The 22,228-nt window shown below is 41.3% G+C and overlaps 1 protein-coding gene across 12 annotated transcripts in view; it reads right to left on the bottom strand.

The window, feature by feature from the left end:
- Window positions 1-22,228, bottom strand: part of LOC124133838 (plasma membrane calcium-transporting ATPase 2-like) — a 189,212-nt gene that overhangs the window by 29,699 nt on the left and 137,285 nt on the right. For 7 of the 12 annotated variants that reach the window (XM_048397017.1, XM_048397026.1, XM_048397025.1 and 4 more), the window contains 6 exons: window positions 19,586-19,846; window positions 9,288-9,413; window positions 7,216-7,371; window positions 4,357-4,380; window positions 2,279-2,314; window positions 371-400 (listed from right to left, as the gene is read on the bottom strand). In XM_048397017.1, the coding sequence (XP_048252974.1) occupies window positions 371-400; window positions 2,279-2,314; window positions 4,357-4,380; window positions 7,216-7,371; window positions 9,288-9,413; window positions 19,586-19,846 (633 nt within the window). The remainder of the gene's footprint in view (window positions 1-370; window positions 401-2,278; window positions 2,315-4,356; window positions 4,381-7,215; window positions 7,372-9,287; window positions 9,414-19,585; window positions 19,847-22,228) is intronic. The other 5 variants (XM_048397020.1, XM_048397019.1, XM_048397021.1 and 2 more) reach the window with 5 other exon arrangements.

Here is a 22,228-nt window from a genome sequence, read left to right as displayed (position 1 = left end):
GGACTTTATCAACTGGAATTCAATTTTTGAAAGTTCGAAAAAATTAGCCTGAACTTCATCAAACCAAAAGGTCTATTTTCGATTAATTTTTAAGGTGATGAGATAAATTAGTTGAAAATGATAAATCATGAAACCGTGGAGGTTATTTGATTCGTAAAAGTATCCTTCAAAGGTTTCCATATGTGTGTATGTGGACGTCTTCCGACTTGAGGACAATGCGGGGTCTACGAGAATGTGAGCTATAAGTATCTCCATAGTTGTGTGACCAGACCGAGTTAGCGCTATGCTTCACACAAACGGAGGCGGCGGCACTCTGCTGCTCGCAGCTCCAGCCACGCGTACAGAAGAACAACACAGCTCATCAACGTACCCACTTTTGCATCTGCCTCATTAGAGAGCACTAGGAAAATAAAAGAAATTAAATTAACATTCAAACCAAAACGCTAACACTGCACAATCTATAAATCAGTATTTAAGAAGAATTCCATTGCAGGTAACTCAGCTGAAATCAAAATGTGCAACTTTTGGCCTACGTTACAAACAGTTTGTTCAGTGAGGTACAGTCTAAGTGCTTGTACACGCATTTCAAAATGAAAAACTCAAGTGCTTGATGTCATGTTCCTAAAACAGAAAACATACAATGCTACCATGCTTATCACAATCATAGATGAAGGGTACATCATGCTTCTTGCTCTGAATGTTCTGCACAATCACATGCTTAGTGGACTTAAATGTGTTTAAATGTTCTATTGTGATCCAACTCCACGCTGTGCCTGACAGCGTTTCACTGTAGGGAGCTGTGACACAGGTTCTGTGAATTTAATCAATGACTAGAAAAATAACACACCTACTTGAAAATACTTACTAATGATAATTTTGTTTCCAAAAAAAACATCACTGGATGCTTTTTTTCACATCATAAATCCTATCAAGTGTATCCATGAAACTAATAATCTGCTTGAAACAGAATTCTTCTCAAATTCCTGAAACGGTCATGGTTAGTACATCCTGTCACCAAGCTGGCATACAAAAGAATGATACAATCAAAGAAATCATTTTAATGGTTACCTGGTTAAAATGCCATTTCAACAAATCAAAATCACCAAAGGACAACCGAAACCATTTAGAACACTTTTTAGGCACTGCTGTCAAAACATTCAACATAGCTGAATTTCATTTCTACTTTAGGATCAAAATGAAAACATGAAACCCATTTTTTAGCAGTTTTCGTTGAAAACACAAATTAACAAAAATACCTGTGAACCATTCTTTTCAGCTTCGACAAAAAGAACATCATTTTCTCATATCAAACTTTTGTATGCGGAATCGATCACCCTCAAGTTACATATTACATTTTTTATTGTAAAAAACACACCAAAAAACACAAAACCTGACATGTCTTAATTAATCATATATGTAACAGTCATTTCATGATCTAATTAAACGAAACCCAAAAAATATTCCGAAACCAAAAATTGTCAATAACAAATCACAAACCTGTCAGCTGTGGATAAATGTTTTCGATAAGAATATAACAGTACAACAAAGGAGAAGGCAACTATAGCATGCAAACCAGCAATTTCCACCGATCTCATGCAGGTATACCGTTCGGTAACAATCGCTAAAATCAAGGTACGCATGAGTTGGAACAACAATGGGAAAGTAAAATTTGGCATTGCACATAATTTGGGGTAATATCGGCAAAAACATAAATGGTGATCGATGCATCGGAGAACTATGAAAGAAATAGTTCCCTGTTTGGATAATGTCCAAATGTGAAAATTGGATGAATATATTTTCAAATACTAGGTTCAGTTTTCATTATGAAGTCCGATTGAATTTATTATAAGAAAAATGGCATCAACTTTAGTAAGATATCTGAACTGTATAATTCATTAAAACAAGATAAAGTACTGTTGAATTGTTATGAAATCAAGAAATGAATGCTGCGATTGCACATATAAGTCCATGGACAAGGAAAAGAATATGTAAAATCAATTACAACAAATAAACAATTCAAAAATTCTGTTGCTACAAAGTTAATGTTATATTTCTTCCATGTTGCAGGAAAATTCTATAGAAGAATATCTGCAACAAACACAAGTTCCTGATGCATCCAGGGGAGGCAACTGTAACAACACCACAACACAAAATCAACATTCTTTAATGGATGACAAAATAGTGGGTACACAGACAGACAGACAGACAGACAAACAGACAGAATGAGTGGAGTGAATGACAGAAGTACGCGAGTGAGCGAGTGAGTTGTCAGACTTACATGGTTCCGTCTGTCCCAGATTGTTTGATCGGGGTCCTGAAAGTTAGAGAGTTAGCACATACGATATCAGTGAAAATTAGTAGCAAGCACATGGCTATACACACAGCCAAGTTAGTTAATACCATACATGCTCCACAGGTTAAAAGGGCAAGAAGGCACAGCAATAACCGGTCCAAAATACCCAACTCGACAAAACATGATACCACCCCTGAAATGTTTAATCATTTGGATTTTTTGTGTGCGGGAAAACGACACGAGATAACTTCGCAGAATTTGTAAAAATGTAATTCGGTCTGATAAAGTAGTTCCTTCCTGATGAGCAGATATGGTATTTCACCCTCTTTCCTGACGATTCACATGCTTGCCTTTATTTGGCTTGATTCACGTTGTAGAATCTCCTGAATTAGCTGACCTATAGGACTGAATCTCCTAAAGTGACACAGATCACCGACTCTGCTCTTGGGACTTCAGTGATATACGTAAGTTCATTGTGTGAGTGAGTGAGTGAGTGAGTGAGTGAGTATGGTTTTACGCCGCTTTTAGCAATATTCCAGCAATATCACGGCGGGGCACACCAGAAATGGGCTTCACACATTGTACCCATTTCGGGAATCGAACCCGGGTCTTCAGCGTGACAAGCAAACACTTTAACCACTAGGCTACCCGACCTCCCAGTTCATTGCGTGAAAGATTACACTGATGACTGTATTGTAGTAACGCTGGTGTAATGGCTGATGAGTGAGTATTGTTTTACGCCGTTTTTTTAGCAATATTCCAGCAATATCACGGCGGGGGACACCAGAAATGGGCTTCACGCATTGTACCCATGTCGGGAATCGAACCCGGGTCTTCAGCGTGACAAGCAAACACTTTAACCACTAGGCTACCACACCGCCCGGTAATGGCGGACGTTTGTGCATGTTGCTGTAGCTTTGTTTTGTCTTATATGAAAATCTTCTTAATACATGGCAACTTTTCTGCATCACTCTGTATGAGTTAAGATTAACACAGGTCAGTTATAGCATCACACTGTCCTCTATATGAAATTATTTCAAAGACATTACACTGACTGAAACTTTAACCACTTTTATTCTGAAGATCAAGTTAAGAAATTGTTGTATATCTTAAGAAGTGTTCATGTGGTTGTACGTGTGTGTGTGGCTGCTTGTACTTGTCCGGGCTGATGCCGATTTATAGTGCTAGCTCACTGAGATACCATGCCGCAGTTTAACATGAATACCCCACTCAGACACAGTATACTGACTGAGCCGACCAGTCCTTGTTTTAGCCCCTTAATGCCGAGCGCCAGACAGGGTAACAACAAGTACAATCTTTTAACGTCTTTTGGTATGACACGGCTGGGGATCGAACCCCAGACCTTCCGCTCTCCAGGCGGATGCTCGACAATTAGACCATATAGGTTGTAGTTTAATGGTCCTGAAAAGGGGTTTATGCACCAGACCACAAAGGCAGTCTCCAAATTGTGTTTGTTTGTTTGTTTTATCCCGTAGATGCCGAGTGCCAGGAGACAACAAGCACCATTTTGAACGTCTTTTAATATGACATGGCCGGGGATTAAATTTTCAACATGTTCTATTCCTAAGGCTCGTTCTTGGTGCTGTGAACTTTCAGGTAATCTTAATCTCTTGGCTAATAAGAGTAATTCATAACTAAATCCATCCCGACAAAAAAAGAAAAAGCCAAGTGTCGGGCTAGAAGAAAATAACGCATGTCATAATCATATGATATGGCTGTAACCTTTACTGTATAAATATGAACCAGACCAGTGACAGGCTAGTCGTTATTACCTAAATTGAAGTCAATTTGAACAATTTAACTCAATATATATCTGCCGAATGTATTAATGTTTACATTTGTTTTCCCCCAAGAAATGATGCACTCAGATGATGTGTTAGGTCAATGAATTACTTTTAGAAAAATAATAAGAACAGACCACATCTACACAGACGGCAGAGGTACAAGACAGGTACTATAAATAGATCGGGTGGGTGACAGAGAAGGCACTTCATTGAGCCACTACAACTGAAAATACCAAACGTTTATTGCGAGTACTTTACCTGTAACAGCTACGAGCTTCACGTCTAGTGTGTGTGCAGAGTAAGAGAAATTCGTCATATAGAAACAGTGAGGTGTGAGCAATAATGGATGTGATGTCAGGAGAGGCGAGTTTACACCGCTTGAAACTATTTCAGTTACTTAACGGCGTATCAGCTTAATGTTAAGGAATCCCAAAGTGTAGCAGGTCGTAGACGGGTACCACTTTGGTGAAACCCATGAGAATGATTGGGATATGGGATTTGAACCCGGAGGATCCAGGTAGCAAAGGGACACAACTCTGAAAAGCAGGTTGGAGTGCCTGAGTCATCTGGACCTCTAGTGTGACATGATGAGCAGGGGGGTGGTGGTGTCTATACGATAGATGAAAAGGGTTGAAACAGTACAAATAGTCACCGGAGAATTCAACCGCTGAAAACACAGCAAAAACATATTGTCACTTGTATGTGTCCCCGTTGCTATCGTTACTGTGAAAATGATGAATACACGTATATCACAGGCGAGCCAAGAAAATGCATTTTGACTTACTTCATATTTTATCAAAATATCAATCTTATAAAAAACAACAACAGTGTTTCGTGACGATTATACATTTTGGACAATTGCTTGTAAAAGGAGACAAAAATTATTACAAAATGCTGCTTGAGAAAGAGCCACTACTTGTAGGGCTGCTACAACTGCTCTGAAACAGTCTTACAGTCTGGCTACAGTGTCTGTATGATGTCACAGTCTGTATGATGTCACAGTCTGGCTACAGTGCCTGTATGATGTCACAGTCTGGCTACAGTGCCTGTATGATGTCACAGTCTGGTTACAGTGCCTGTATGAAGTCACAGTCTGGCTACAGTGCCTGTATGATGTCACAGTCTGTATGATGTCACAGTCTGGCTACAGTGCCTGTATGATGTCACAGTCTGGCTACAGTGTCTGTATGATGTCACAGTCTGTATGATGTCACAGTCTGGCTACAGTGCCTTTATGATGTCACAGTCTGGCTACAGTGTCTGTATGATGTCACAGTCTGTATGATGTCACAGTCTGGCTACAGTGCCTGTATGATGTCACAGTCTGTATGATGTCACAGTCTGGCTACAGTGTCTGTATGATGTCACAGTCTGGCTACAGTGTCTGTATGACCGTATGCAGTTTTGATTACTCAAGCAATAGAGGACAAAATATAGCTGATTTACTACGGGCAACCTGGGGATATTCTACCATGATGAGCGAATTGCTGCAGCCCTACACCAGGTGCAACCACTGTCCCAAGGCGTGTACCGCACTTATCACCGACAGAATGCATGACAGAGTTGAATGATAAGCTTCACAACATAGGATCTGGCAATCCTTGGCAACATCATCTTATTAACTTCATCCATATTAGTAACGTAGATGATCATTCTACAATGAAACAGACAAAGACGACAAGTTGGAAACTGACACACATACCCAGCATAAGTTTTAAATATCAAAACTAAAGCCCACTTAATTATATCTTTCTAGTTAAAAGACTGATGCCCTACCTTTAAAAAATATTACGTAAAGTGTTTATAAGATTTGTGGACAATTCCTCACTTACGGACATAATTCTATTTGTAAAGCATATTAAGAATGGAATGTAAAACTACCAAAAGAACATTTAAAATGGAAGAAAGCTATGAATTCTAACAACATGTAACCATGGAAATGGCCAAAATCAGTAAAAAAATATTTTTTAAATAAAATTTAAAATAATTAAAAAAAATAATTGAACACACTTAATTTTCAACACTTGACTTAATAATGCTTAAACATTAAAATCAACAATCTGATGCTAAGGCCAAGTCTGGACAAGTACACTTGAAAGCTATGGGCACAGACTGAACTAGAAGCAAAGACGCTAACAACCCAGGCCATACTTGATGGATACATGTGTCAAGATTTCCACGATATTTGATCCCCAGATTTCAATATGTCTGACTGATCTATTGCGTGTGTCTCCAGAGCAATACGTTCGACTACGGACAAGGTGATGAGAAAATACCACTCAGTCGGAGGTCAGGCAACATGCATCAGGAGATTTCAAACAAAATGCACCAATAAAGATATCTCATTCTTAGTTTAGAACACACGCATCAACAAATTGGGCTGGAGGCAGAGATATTAAAACACTTTGAAAAAGCAATGAAACATTTAAGAAAACATTTAAAAAAAGATCAACATCCAAGTCTTAGGATTAAAAAAAATATTTTTTTTAGGATGTACATTTAAGTAATTAAACTGCAAGCATGATAAAAATTTGAATCATTCGAGTTGCGTTTGAACGAATCGTGTACTAAGACCTCGAAGAGTGCCACATATCTTTGCCTCAGGTCTACTGTCAATTATCCATGCATAAAGTACACATGACAACCTTCATCACCTATCCTAAACGTTCAGAGAAATTCAAATTCTATCAGCTACGGAAAATTATATATTCTATGAAGAAGAAATGTGGTTTCGACAACGGAACAAGCAGCACAGTGGTCATGGAAGACATAACAGATGAACCCATGTCAACTTCTGACATTTCAAATCCATTATTTCAGAATTTTGCTTTCTCCCAGAAGAATAATTCATTTTGGTCTGCGTTCACATTGGGGCCCATGTGTACGACTATTCATCGATCTCTTCCAATCTGCATAAATTTCAAGCCTTCCTATTTTGAATTACCATAAGCCACAGAGGTGATGATAACAATCATGATCAATCCTCAAAAGATCATGATATTTACATTGAAATGATTGCTTACAAAATGAAAGTTTTACATGACCACTGACCAACAACGCTAAGAAACGACCAGGTGTTGTCTCTCACCGGTCGCTCAAATGTTAACGAGTTTTTACCTGGTTCCTCTTCTTCATCCCCCTTCTTTTTCTTCTTCTTCGCCTTCTCCTGTTCCTCCTGTGATGCCCCGAGAAGAGCGAAGATGATGCCTGTCTGAGAGTTGACGCCCACTGCCGTGACCAGCATCTTTCCACTCCCCTCCATGACATGAGTACCTGCAACACGGGGTGAGGATCGTTTTACGCCGCTCCTCGCAATATTCCAGCAACATCACGGCAGAACAGAACACTTAAACCACTAGACTACCCCATCTGCAACAGTATCGTTTTATTCCGCTCTTAGCAATATTCCAGCAATATCACGGCAGAACAGAACACTTAAAGGGGAAGTGTACACGCAAAAATCACTTTCTTTCTTTTTCTAAACAAAACGCAGTTTTAGAATTAATTAGTATCTGTGTTTGAAAATATACACTCATTTTTTTCACAGTGAAAGTAGGAAGCTCACAATAGTGTTAAAATGATATGCCGTTATGAGGCCTTCGTTTTTCGAGCTAAACAGGCCTGAGTTATCCCCCTTAGATTATGACGTAATTGGTGCCAATTCAACTGGGTCCCTGTCTATTCTCAACGCAAAAGATATCAAGTACCAGTTTGCGGTAAAACAACATGGCCTACGACACACTCCGGCGCAGTGGTGACTCAGTATAACACAATTCTGGCTGGCATCTGAGACGCTAGAATCACACACCTAGACCTACACCACGTGAAGCGGCTCTAACAAAGCATGATGACGTCATAATGTTTATCAATTGGCACCAATGACGTCATATTGCAAGGGGCATAAGCCATGGTGTTTTTGTTGTGGAAATAGAACACTTGGTAAATGTGAAAGATATAAATCGTTTTAATGCGAGAAATATGTTAATTAATTGTGATATTTTTATATTTTTGTCTATGACACTTCTAGGTTAACACTTTTAAAGTGGAAAAAGTACAAGAAAAATAGGTTAATTTCCGTGTGAACTTGCCCTTTAAACCACTAGACTACCCCATCTGCAACAGTATCGTTTTACGCCGCTCTTAGCAATATTCCAGCAACATCACGGCGGGGGACACCAGAAATGGGCTTCACACATTGTACACATGTGGTGAATCGAACCCGGATCTTCAGTGAGAAAAGCAAACACTTTAGCCACTAGGCTACCCGACTGCCCCATCTGCAACAGTGAGCATCGTTTTACGCCGCTCTTAGCAATATTCCAGCAATATCACGACGGGGAACACCAGAAATGGGCCTCACACATTGTACCCAAGTGGGGAATTGAACCCGGATCTTCAGAGCATTGAGCGAACACTTTAACCACTAGGCTACCCCACCACCCTACCTGCAAAAGTGAGTGAATGAGTGAGCTTAACAACTCTTATGAAAGCTTAATTTTAACATCCTTTACGACAATACTTCAGGGCTGGATACTCGAGTCGTGTGGGTACTGAGTAGGACCTGGGTACCCACAGGACTACCCGGACCCATGGTGGGCAATGTGATATATTGTTTAATGACAAAAGTTCTCTGTAACTGAATGGTTACACAACAAGTCACAAATGTTGGTATTTCTTTCTGACTCTTAAATGTTTGAATAAAGATAAAGCTTCAGTCAACTTCAGTGCATGACCAGCTCATCTTATATGTGTATCTGAATACTTTTAGCCCGGGTCAAGTAAACATTTCCCAAGCAGACATTTTGAACCCAGCTCTTGAGACCTACAGTAGGTAGGGGCGGGTAATAGGGGGTACCTGGGTAGTTAACTCGTCCTAGCCCGAGCCCCTATACTGAGTGAGTGAGTTTGGTTTTACGCCGCTTTTAGCAATATTTCAGCAATATCAGGGCAGGGTGGACACCAGAAAAGGGCTTCACACATTGTACCGATGTCGGGATTCGAACCCAGGTCTTCAGCGTGACGAGCGAACACTTTAACCACTTGGCTACCCGACCGCCCCCGAGCCCCTATAGGTTTCTCTCCTACCTGGGGACCTCTTCTAACTCGTGATCACCACAGGGTTTAGCCCTAAAGATGTTCGAACCTGCATGTGTCAGTGTAAGTGATGGCAGCTGTTAAACGTTACTAACCTGAGAGTAACATAGGGTCTGCATTGTCTCCCTTCTTGACATGATCTGATTCTCCCGTCAGCGAGCTTTCATCAATTTTTAAATCATTACTTTGAATCAGAACACCGTCAGCTGGTAAAAGGTCACCTGGAACAAGAGTACAATGATGATAACTTACTATAACGAACACCCTGCTCTCAATAAATTACACTACAACCAAAGTTGGGGATCTAAGGGTGAGTATTGCATTTGAATCTAGAGGCCCCTTAATCTCTTAAATTGGGGTTATGACACAGAACCCTCGACTTTCATGATTAATTGTTTGTTGTTTAACACCACACTCAGCAATATTCCAGATATATGATGACAGTCTGTAAACAAGTGCAAAAGTGAGCATGGCTCACTAATACCCCCGACCCGCCTAGTGTGTCAGTAGTTACAAATTAAATAGCTAGGATAGGGTTAGGGTTTGAAAAATTCATTAGAAAATGGAAAAATGAATAAAAACATTTTTTTTCTTTTGACTGCACCCCTCCATATGACACAGATTTTGTCGGGGGAATAATAATCAGGTCTAGACCAGACAATCCAGTGAGCATTGATCTATGCAACTGGGATTTGATGAAATGAATGAACCAAGTCAGCAAGCTTGACCACCTGACCCCGTTAGTGGCCTCAAGCATAGTTGCCTCTTGCAGCAAGTACGGGATGCTGAAGACCTATTCTTAAACCGGAACTTCATGGGTCTGTTTATTTTGAACATGTGTTGCTGGTATATACATGTATTGATGTATCATATTATATATACACTGCAATAAATATAGGACAATAGTTCACATATTTATCCCAATGTATGTTCAACAATGTTACACTTTGTCACCTATCATTGTAGTTTCTGGCAATACAAATAACATTATGTAAAGATGGCGTAAAAGCAGTTCTTTCTGTACATAAAACCTGGAAAATGTCTGAAACAAAACCTTCCAAGGGGTGGGTGGGTCGGTTGGTTTTGAGTGAGTGGTTGAGTGAGTGGTTGAGTGAGTGGTTGAGTGGTTGAGTGAGTGAGTGAGCAATATTACAGCAATATCATTGCACAGGACACAAGAAATAGGCTCGACTTTGAGTCAGATTTAACATCTCCTTGAATTGTATTTAGCATATCATGGCATGTCAGCTGGATGTGGGAGGAGAGCCCAACGAGACATGAAGCTCTACTTCATTGAAACCCACAAGCATGTGCCAATCGTGAAGAGTGATATGCAAAGTTCTCTCCCTTGGACCTGGCAGAAATAGCTAGCGATCGAGTATGGTTTTACAATACTTTTAGCAACATTCCAGTAATATCACGGCGGGGGACACCAGAAATGGGCTTCACACATGTGAAGAATCAAACACGGGCCTTCGGTGTGACAAGAGAACGCTTTAACCACTAGGCTACCCGACCGCCCCGACAGACATAGTCTTGAGAGAGTTGGCTGATAACCACTTTGAACGGTATGTCAGTTGTATGTGGGAAGAAAGCAAAGGTGATCCATGTCTTAGATAGTTACCACTTTGGTGGAGCCCACGACTATGTGTATGGTGCTGACAAACCTAAAGAAATAATCAGGGTGAAACTGGGATTCAACCCACAATAAGGGGTTTCTGGCACGCCCAGGGGCCACAACTCTGCAGATCAGTAAGTGAGTAGTAGTGAGTGAGTATGGTTTAAAGCTGCTTTTAGCAATATTCCAGCAATATCATGGCGGGGGACACCAGAAAGGGGCTTCACACATTGTACCCATGTCGGGAATCGAACCTGGGTTTTCGGCGTGACGAGCGAACGCTTTAACCACTAGGCTACCCGTCCGCCCCTAGATCAGTAAGTGTGTTCACTTGTTCGACCAAAGTATCACAAGAACTAATCCTGTACATATATACATATATGGTGTCTTTCCAAAATTCATATTTCCAGGCCTAGTCTCATACCAGTATTTGCGAAACTATGCTTATAATCCTACTTACTCACTGGACCCATTGAACAAATTTGGCAACATTAAATCAGGTCCAATGCCGCCATATGAATGACCCAATGGAGCACGAACACTGTAGAGTTTGAAAAAACACATTGCTACTTGATTGTATCTTGGAAGAATTATGTTTTAAATGCCATTCATATTGATAGCAGTTATTTTTTTAATGATTTTTATGATTGTGATCTATGACTAATCCCAGGAACACTCCTCATTACCAGTCTTTATTGACAGATCACCTTCCCCCATCCCAGTAGAAATGGCCTACTTAGCAGAAGATCAATACACGCTCCTCCTCCTTGAAACTCAGGAGTGTCAGCTTAAGCAACTGTTGAAACAACCTTCGCCCTCGACACACAAACACACAAACCCCTCAAACACACAAACCTACAACCCTCAACACACAAACCCCTCAACACACAAACCTACAACCCTCAACACACAAACCTACAACCCTCAACACACAAACCCCTCAACCCTCAACACACAAACCTACAACCCTCAACACACAAACCCCTCAACACACAAACCTACAACCCTCAACACACAAACCTACAACCCTCAACACACAAACCCCTCAACCCTCAACACACAAACCTACAACCCTCAACACACAAACCTACAACCCTCAACACACAAACCCCTCAACCCTCAACACACAAACCTACAACCCTCAACACACAAACCTACAACCCTCAACACAAAAACCCCTCAACACACAAACCTACAACCCTCAACACAAAAACCCCTCAACACACAAACCTACAACCCTCAACACACAAACCTACAACCCTCAACACACAAACCTACAACCCTCAACACACAAACCTACAACCCTCAACACACAAACCCCTCAACCCTCAACACACAAACCTACAACCCTCAACACACAAACCCCTCAACCCTCAACACACAAACCTACAACCCTCAACACACAAACCTACAACCATCAACACACAAACCTACAACCCTCAACACACAAACCTACAACCCTCAACACACAAACCTACAACCCTCAACACACAAACCTACAACCCTCAACACACAAACCCCTCAACCCTCAACACACAAACCTACAACCCTCAACACACAAACCTACAACCCTCAACACACAAACCCCTCAGCCCTCAACACACAAACCTACAACCCTCAACACACAAACCTACAACCCTCAACACACAAACCCCTCAACCCTCAACACACAAACCTACAACCCTCAACACACAAACCCCTCAACCCTCAACACACAAACCTACAACCCTCAACACACAAACCTACAACCCTCAACACACAAACCTACAACCCTCAACACACAAACCTACAACCCTCAACACACAAACCTACAACCCTCAACACACAAACCTACAACCCTCAACACACAAACCTACAACCCTCAACACACAAACCTACAACCATCAACACACAAACCTACAACCATCAACACACAAACCTACAACCCTCAACACACAAACCTACAACCCTCAACACACAAACCCCTCAACACACAAACCTACAACCCTCAACACACAAACCTACAACCCTCAACACACAAACCTACAACCATCAACACACAAACCTACAACCCTCAACACACAAACCCCTCAACCCTCAACACACAAACCTACAACCCTCAACACACAAACCTACAACCCTCAACACACAAACCTACAACCCTCAACACACAAACCTACAACCCTCAACACAAACCCCTCAGCACACAAACCTACAACCCTCAACACACAAATTAAACCCCACAACCCTCAACACACAAACCTACAACCATCAACACTCAAACCCCTCAACACACAAACCTACAACAGGGGTAGAAACTAACATATTTAGTCCACTAGTCCTTATAATGATAACATAAAGCAAAACCCTTAGAAATGGAAAATTTCTACTGGTCCTTATGATACCTTAACTATTGGGCAATTTGGCAAGGACTACAGGACTAGTGCCAATTTCTAACTCTGCCTACACACTCAACACACAAACCCCTCAACACACAAAACCCTCAACACACAAACCCCTCAACACACAAACCTACAACCATCAACACACAAACCTACAACCCTCAACACACAAACACCTCCTCAAATACCCTAACCCCGAACCCCAAAACACCAGAATTGGCCCCTCACCCCCCTGATACTCCCCAACCCTAACGGGGCCCCATAATCCTCCTGTCATCACACGATACTCCCCAACCCTAATGGGGCCCCATAATCCTCCTGTCCATACACCCCTTTAGTGGTGCTTCTAGATTCTTACAAAATGTGGACCCGCACCATTTTTGAAAAAAAAAGGGGGGGGGGGGGGGGGGGGAGGCATTCTTTAAATTGATTGGGACCAAGTTTCTAAGTTGGATGACAATACCCAAAAAGAACAATCTTACCTCAGTAATTTCTATATTTCAGAAACTTTAATTCCAAACACTGCTATTCTAAGCCACAAATATACACTGGCAAATGATAGCAACAGTAGAGACTACTCCTTGTAAATTCTTCTATCTTTCTTCTCTTTCAGCCTTGTTGAAGTCAGAGTCCTTAAAGAATCCCCACCACACTTGATAGTCATCCGGATGTATTTAAATGTGGTGCCTTCAATCTATTCCCCCGTGAGGTTTTGATTTCATTTTGGCAACTGAAGCCACAATCACAGTCTGCCATCTGATATGGCATGATCAAGCACAACAAGAGTGAGCCGATTCCTGAACATATCTCTGTGGAAGTCATATCCCAACTTCCAAAGAATCTTGGTGCCGTCTCTTGGAAACATTTGTTCCAAAAACTCCTTTCTATTCACGGAGCCACTCTCGACGACACCTGGGCTCAACAACCATAGCCGCCTTGTACAGCCGCCTCTTGGCATCAACTCCATGGCAATCAATAAGTAGCAGAAGTTCTCTTTTACCATTGTTCCCTTATCTTCTTTTGACAGTAGGGAGAGGTCTCAAGTCAAAGACACTGAAAACTGAAGCAACACTGGTAGATTCTTGGGGGAATCTATCATCTGTTTCTAGTGAGGTCACAGAACTTCACTCTTACTTCATACCTCCTTACAGGTTTTCTTCAAATTACCAAAGTCAAACTTGTGACCTTTGTAGACTATTTCCTTATTTCACCATCCTAACTTCTGCATATTACTTGGAAACTCAGCTTAGTAGTGTTCTTCCTTTCTTTGTCAACTTTATTCCGTCCTTCAGGTCAGAAATGGCTGGGTGAACAGCAGCAACAACGACATCCTGCTTCTGCAACACCATCGACATCTGTGCCACAAGAGGCAGCATGTCCATCAGTACAAGGAGAACAAACACAAACATGTCGTCAGCAAGCTTCTTTGTGAAAACGTTTGACATTGAATCATCATGTCTCTTGCAGTAAGTCACCAAGAGGCCCAGCACTTATACACAGCTTTGACAGTCTCATAGAAAGCAATCCACCTTCTTTCATGACAGGTTTCTTTGTATTTCTTCCAATTCACATTTTCTGTTTCCAGATTTGTTGTAGTACAGGTCATTCAGAATCTTCTCAAAGTCCTTCAAAAACAATATGTTCTTGGAAGTTCGGGACGTCGCAAGGTTGAATCAATGTGCCATACAGTGGATGTGAACACAATGAGGGGGGGGGGGGGGGGACTCATCCTAGACTCTTGTAGTGCCATGGTGTCTTCCAACCATCACAGAGGCTCAAACTGATCCACACTTGACTTTACTGATATCCAAGCCTCACTCTCTCAAACACTTTTCTATGGCATTGTTTGTTGTTTAACGCCGCACTCAGCAATATTCCAGCTGTATGACGGCGGTCTGTAAATAACCGAGTCTGGACCAGACAATCAAGTGATTGACATCATGAGCATCGATCCACGCAATTGGGATACGATGACATGCATCAACCAAGTCAGCGAGCTTGACCACCAGATCCTTTTAGTCGCCTCTTACGACAAGCATAGTCGCCTTTTAAGCCAAGCAATGGTTGCTGAAGACCTATTCTGGATCTTACTTAGAATCCACAATGGTAATGTTTGTAGGGTGAATGGGAGTGAGTGAGCATAGTTTTTATGCTGCTTTTAGCAATATTCAGCAATATCACAGCGGGAGTTTGGAACGATCCACTGTACAAGCATACACCACCATCTTCTTACACAGAAATATCTCTACTCCCATCCACAAAAATAGAGAGAATAAGTCAGAATCGCTAATCTTGCTTCATATATCTCCAGGAACAGCATCTGCCAAACACGCTGAAATGCCTCTCCTGTCCATCTTGAAGTGTAAGTAGCATTTTCGCACCTGCTAATTTTTTAATAGAACCACATTCCTGCAATGATTGAAGTTCCACAAAACTTGTCTACTTCTTTATTCTTTATTGGTATGTCCACTTTGGTCATCAAAAACAAAGACCTCCGAGCTGTAATCACACATTCATCACATGTGTTCCTCCCTACGCCCTCATCTGCAGCCTGGAATAGAATGTACCGAAAACAATGTTAGTTGTGCTGATTAGCATCATGGCAACCATTAATTATCAAATTATGAATATGCTAAACGGTAGGCAGGACAATAGTCACCTACTGAATGAAGTTTTACTAACTTTAATAAAAATAAAAATGTGCAAGTTTCATAAACTGGATAAGTATAATAACTAGAGTCTAATATTGTAATTACGATAATCCATAACCAAAATAACATGTAATAATAATTATGAATGATAACAAAAATAACAACAATATTAATAATAAGTTGAATACACCAACACACTTTGGACATACATTACCAAGAAGAACTGAAAAAAGGATTCTAACATTACTGATTTGCCTATTATTTACCGTTGCTATATTAATACATGACATTTTTTAACGATAACATCTTCTTTTATTCTATGTAACATGTTGCCACATTATTTATTTCAATTCAATTTGAAAGATTGTTAGGGAAAGAGTAAGAGCAAGTTTGAAATGAATTGACTCAACCTAATGAAATTGCACTTGCCCTTTGACTAGACAGATATTAAATGTTCTAAAAAATTACATACCTGCTGTTGTTTCTTCAAAGTTTCAACGCAAACCGATTCCACGTGGTCAGACGATTTCACACAACAATTCAAAGTTCTTGATGCATCCCCCAGTAAATGTGTTTTTTCTTTTGTGGACAGTACAGACGGCACAAAGCATCCCTTTTCAGTCTTTCAGTCCACGGGCATAACGAAGCCATGACTTTTGGAATAATTTCTTTTCTTTTCTTTTTTTACTCGGTTTCGGACCATGAGCAGCATTATTCAATCTCATTAAAATCAGATCTTAGTTTTCGCTACCTCTAAACAAAGATCTGAGGACATCCCATTAGGGGTCACGTCAGAACGACCTTTCGTTAATTTTGACCGACCAATGAAATGACAGACAAGAATCGACATTGGCCAATCAGAAGGCAGCTTTCTCGAGCTTTAGGACACTAGTTTCAAACTGGCGACTACGTTTCGAAACATATTTTGACGTATTCTCGATTAAAATATTAAAACTGATAAGAAGAACATTCTGAAATGGCTTTTTTATTGCCTAGATTGTATGGATATAATCATAAAACCAGTAACTGTCGTTCGGAATACCCCGTGTTAAATATTTCGTGGTTGCATGATCAGAAAACACATTCCGACTGTCACTTTCATGATCTGGTAAGCGACGCTCTGATTGGTTGGATGAAAGGTCGTTCTGACGTGACACTTAATGGGATGTCCTCAGATCTTTGTTTAGCGATAGCGAGAACTAAGATCTGATTTTAATGAGATTGCGCATTATTGGAATCACTGTCACTAGAATCAGACGACATGTGACTGTCGTCTGCTGCGGCTTGCCATGTATCTTTGGCTGAACAAGATTTACTGTTTTCTTTGGAAAACTTGAAGTCTAACCGAGTTTGTTCCATAACTTGAACAATATCATATATACGAAACACCTGCAGTAAACATCCGTATAAGTAATATTTAAAAACACACATGACATGTAGGCATCGCAGAAAACTTGCAAAACAGATGATTGTAGTACGTAAATTGTGATTGGGCTAGAGGCACAATTGGACTGTCAGAAGGTTTGTAAGTGAAAAAGCTCAGGTATTGCTATGACAATCACGATTGGACCGCTACAATATGAAAACCAATCAAATGAACCACATTTTCAATTCCTTGTTTCAACACAGTTAAGACCTTTCTGTATTGAAATTAAAAAGGTATTGACAGGTTTGGCCGCAAAGACGTCTTGCAAATGCGGAAATCCCAAAATTCTGTGTCTTAGAAACACCACTGCCTTTCACTGCCAATCCTAAGGGTCCCGATAACCCTCCGGCCTACACCCCATTCTCCCCCCCCCCCCCCCCCCCAGCCATCACCCCCTCAACCCCCCCCCCCCCCCCCCCCCCTTGCGTCAACCAATTCTCCCCAACCCTAAGGGTCCCCATAACCCTCCTGCCTTCACCCAATTCTCTCCCCACCCCCTCCCCCCCGATTCTCCCCCACACTAACTGCCCCCTGCCCCCCTCCCCCTGCCGTCACCCGATTCTCCCCCACCCTAACCTGCTCTCCCCTGGGCTCAGGCCTCCATGTTTCCATTAATCTGGTCCTGGGACAGTTACATCCAAGCTTGGCATTATCTTGATGAATAACCCATGAGGTTTCTTAGAGTCGACAAGGAATCAACCATCCTAGCCTGTCTTGCCAACCACCAGGACAGAATATAAAATATTGATCTAAGCTAAATCTCCAGTATGATTACGGGGCCGACAATTCCGATCACTCATGACCTGTTTAGCAACATACAGGCATTACTAACGTCAGGCAAAGTCCTTGTAAATAACTGTCTCTCGTGCAGGCAGCCTGTAAGATGAATTAAGTGTCCACTATATATTTGTCAATGCTTTTTCAACCAAGCAACAAGTGCAGTTTCTCTAAGAATTAATGTACTTTCCAATCCTGTTTATAGGAATTTCTCCAGAGACTGGAGGGTAATGGTGATGTTTAAGCTTATTATACCCCACGTAACTCTGGTAAATAAATCTGTATTCTTCGCACCTAAGCTTGGAATTGGTATGCATGTGCCAGCTGCCTATATAATGAAAGCTTTTACTTTGTGAAGGGCAAATGTGCAAGAAGGCTTTAATTATAGCCGACTTGGACCAGGAGGGAATAGCCGGCTATCTCAGTATGGATCAGTGCGCTGGCTGGATAGTACGGCATTGACGCATTCTCGGCTAACATGGAAGGTGGTTAAGTCATTCCTTTAATATCATCTGCTCCTCTTTCTGTCCAGGGGGAGCACCATACACGTTTCCAAACCTCCCCGAACAGAACGACCAAAACGGCTCGGGTTTTGATTGACAACTGATGTCGCTTGTAGTTTGACAACAGCCCACATCCCACTCATGGAAAGTGATTAAATTTGCATCGGCCTTCCGGCGGGGTGGTGATGATGAGGGGAGAGAAGTGTACAGATCAAGCAGCAAGTGGGAACATATCGATTCATCCAACTGGGTAAGCTCACTCAAAGAGTGAGTGAGTGAGTTGGGTTTAGCCCGCTTTTAACAGTATTCCAGTTATATCACGGCGTGTCAGCTTAATGTGGGAGGAAAGACAGGTATCGTGCTGACAAACCTAGAAACATAATCGGGGCGAACCCGGATTCGAACCCACAATCATAGGTTTCTGGCGTGCCTGAGGGACACAACTCTGCACAGCGAATCGCGGCGCCTTAGACGACTGGGCCACCCGTGCCCCCCCTCACTCAAAGAGCTGACACTGCCAACTTGCACATCAATACATCTGCCCGTCGTTAACCTACAGAATAAAAAATAGCCACGATGGCCATGGATATGATGGATTATGGAAATGAGGAAAGACTAATCCATTGTCAAGATAGAATTCTGTTAGATATCCATTAGACTGTGTTCAAGATTGCACTGGACTATCAAGCAGGCATCAACAGCCGTACATCAGGGCAGAAGCTTCGTATGTCAAGGGAGACAACTCTTCAATTCCTAAAGATGTCCAATTGCTGTAAATGACGTTGATGGACTTGTTTCTGAAGAACTGGGTGATATCAGCATGTGTTAATCCAGGTAAATCCCACTGACTGTAAACCAGAGGCCACTCAATGAATCGTCATTTTTCAGCGTCGACATATTTACAATAATTCCCCAAAAGCTGGAAAACACAAAACAAACACAAACAAACTACTCCATGAAAGAAAAATCTCTTCCAAAAGAAATTCCGCCTGTTGGTAAAATCCACAAACGTTGCTCAACCTATGAGGACAACTTACCATATTTTACTTGACAAATATCTCCCACTACTAAATCTCCTACAGAAATCTGTTCCAACTCTCCCGCACGGATTGTGGCAAAGCGATGTTCATGCTCTATCTTGTTCTGAAGTCCACGGAACTGTTTCTCCTTGCTCCAGTCATTGAAAGCTGTCACTAACACTACCACAGCCACTGCCACCAAGATGGCCAGACCATCAATCCAACCAGCAGCTTCCTCCACACTTGAATCTGTTCCATGCTCCTCCTCTTCCTGCTCTACTGCAAGGACAAAACACAAACGGTCAGATTTGCAAGTTATGGATTTCAAGTTATGCTCCAGAAATTAAATATGGATGGACAGACAGACAAGATGACTACCCCCTCGCATTATATGCAGGGGGAATAACAAAAGACCATTTCTATCCTTATTATAGTGTCTCTCTCTGTGTGTGTGCCTGTGTGTGTGCCTGTTTGTGTGTGCCTGTGTGTGTGCCTGTTTGTGTGTGCCTGTTTGTGTGTGTGTGTGTGTGTGTGTCTGCGTGTGTGTGTCCGTGTGTGTGTGTGTGTGTGCGCGCGCCTGTTTGTGTCTCTGTGTTTGTGTGTGTGCGCGTGCCTGTTTGTGTCTCTGTGTGTGTGTGTGTGCGTGTGCCTATGTGTGTGTGTCTGTGTGTGTATCACTGGGTCCCTCTCAGTAAATTTCCAGCTCTATGGTAGTGGCCGGTAAATACATGTAACTATCGATCAGACAATCAGGGCATCGATACTAAGAACAACACCATCAGCCAATCAACAAAGTGAGTGAGTGAGTGAGTGAGTGAGTGAGTGAGTGAGTGAGTGAGTGAGTGAGTGAGAATTATTAATTTCTACTTTCATATTCATGAAAAAGTAGTATTCTCACAGGCTTGAATCAAACCTACAGGAACTGCCATTTCGCCTAGACCTTGTGCCCCTTCAATTCTATCATCAGTCATAATTAATATTGTTTTATCTTGGTCTTACAAAACTTGAGAACTTATTACAAATTCATTTAGCAGTCAGTCATGTGTGACCCACAATGGTGATGTTTGTAAAATAACCATTTCCTGTGTAGCTACTTTCCTCGTTCTCTCAAGCCAATTGTAATTGATCAACGGAAAAAGCTTTCAAATCCAATTTCAGAAATATGCTACATCTGCCCTTCCTCCTGAACACCGAAAAAAACCTTTCATTTTGAATCATTGTAGAATTGGAAATGGTGAATATTTAATGAACAACATCAATATATTGCATTTAAGTGTTTGAACAAGAAGTTGCGGCCGCATTCCCAACTGCAGTTCGATATCTTATCTTTTGTAATTGCTTGTTCACAATTGTGAGCCTTATAAAGTAATATGCCATCTTCCTATGGAAAACACACATTGAGAACAGGCGGAGGCAAACAGAATGGTCAATAGATGAGCCATTCCTTTGTACCCCCTAAGTAGCTGATATGCATGCTTATCTTGATCATAAGAAATCAATCTTGTATGTCGTTTGAAAAAGAGTTACACAAATTCTTTCTGTTGTTGGTTCACAAAAAAAGTGCATAAAAAGTACAAAGCAATTGTCTATGTTGACTTCATTTGGGTTCTATTTTATACTTATTTGTTTGTTTGTTTGCTGTTTAATGCTGCACTCTGCAATATTTCAACTATATAACGACCGCCTGTAAATAATCAGGTCTGGACCAGACAATCCAGTGATTGATACTATGAGCAATGATCACGTCGTCGTGATACGATGACAGGAAATCAACCAAGTCTCTGAGCCTGGCTACCCGATCCATTAAGTCACCTCTTACGACAAGCATGGATTGCGACCCTAATCTAACCAGGAATCCCAATGGGTTTTTGTGGTATTATGTATTAATGACAAGGTCAAATACGCACATAATGGAGAGATTATTAACACATATACTCATGTACCTAAACGCACATATGCGTAAGAAGAGGAACGAGAATAGCAATATGAACACAAGCATTAACTGTGTACTAGGAAAAAGGAAGTGCAGGAAGAATTTCCATCACAGGCTAACATGACACAACATGCTGCTAATCTTGTTATTTTAGAGACTCCTAAAAAATTGTCAACTATAACATGAAGTCGACTGCGCAAAAAGCAACAGAAGGAAATGCTTGTGATGTCTCCCAGCACTGCAGATGTATATTATTTATAGCCATTTTGTGTTTACAACTCCTTTGACCTTGACAATCAGGAAGGGAGCAATGTCATGCATGTTTCGGTACAATACAGGCCTGTCTAGCACCAAAGCTAAAACACCAGCGCCAGCTGGCTCTCTGTCAGGGCTTGTTGTAGTCATTTGTATTGTTTTTGTGGGTGAGTGGGTGTTTAGGTGAGTGAGTGAGTGAGTGAGTGAGTGAGTGAGTGAGTGAGTGAGTGAGTGAGTGAGTGAGTGAGTCGGTGGGTGAGTGTGTTGGTGGGTGGGTGGGTGATTGAGTGCAAGTGCGAGTTGTTTAATGACATTTAAAGTTTAAATTACAGGAAATGCATTTGGCCAAAAATGTTACAAATTTCACTTAATCATATTGGCAGAATTTGGTTCAAAATTTTATGATTCTGGCAGATTTTACGGATTATTAAAAACGACACTAATCATCCCTGTGTAACATGCATGACGAACAC

Source organism: Haliotis rufescens, unplaced genomic scaffold, assembly GCF_023055435.1.
Source record: "Haliotis rufescens isolate VD_foot unplaced genomic scaffold, xgHalRufe1.0.p SCAF_16, whole genome shotgun sequence".
In the NCBI taxonomy this organism is placed as follows: domain Eukaryota; kingdom Metazoa; phylum Mollusca; class Gastropoda; order Lepetellida; family Haliotidae; genus Haliotis; species Haliotis rufescens.
This window is presented reverse-complemented; position numbering and strand designations above follow the sequence as displayed.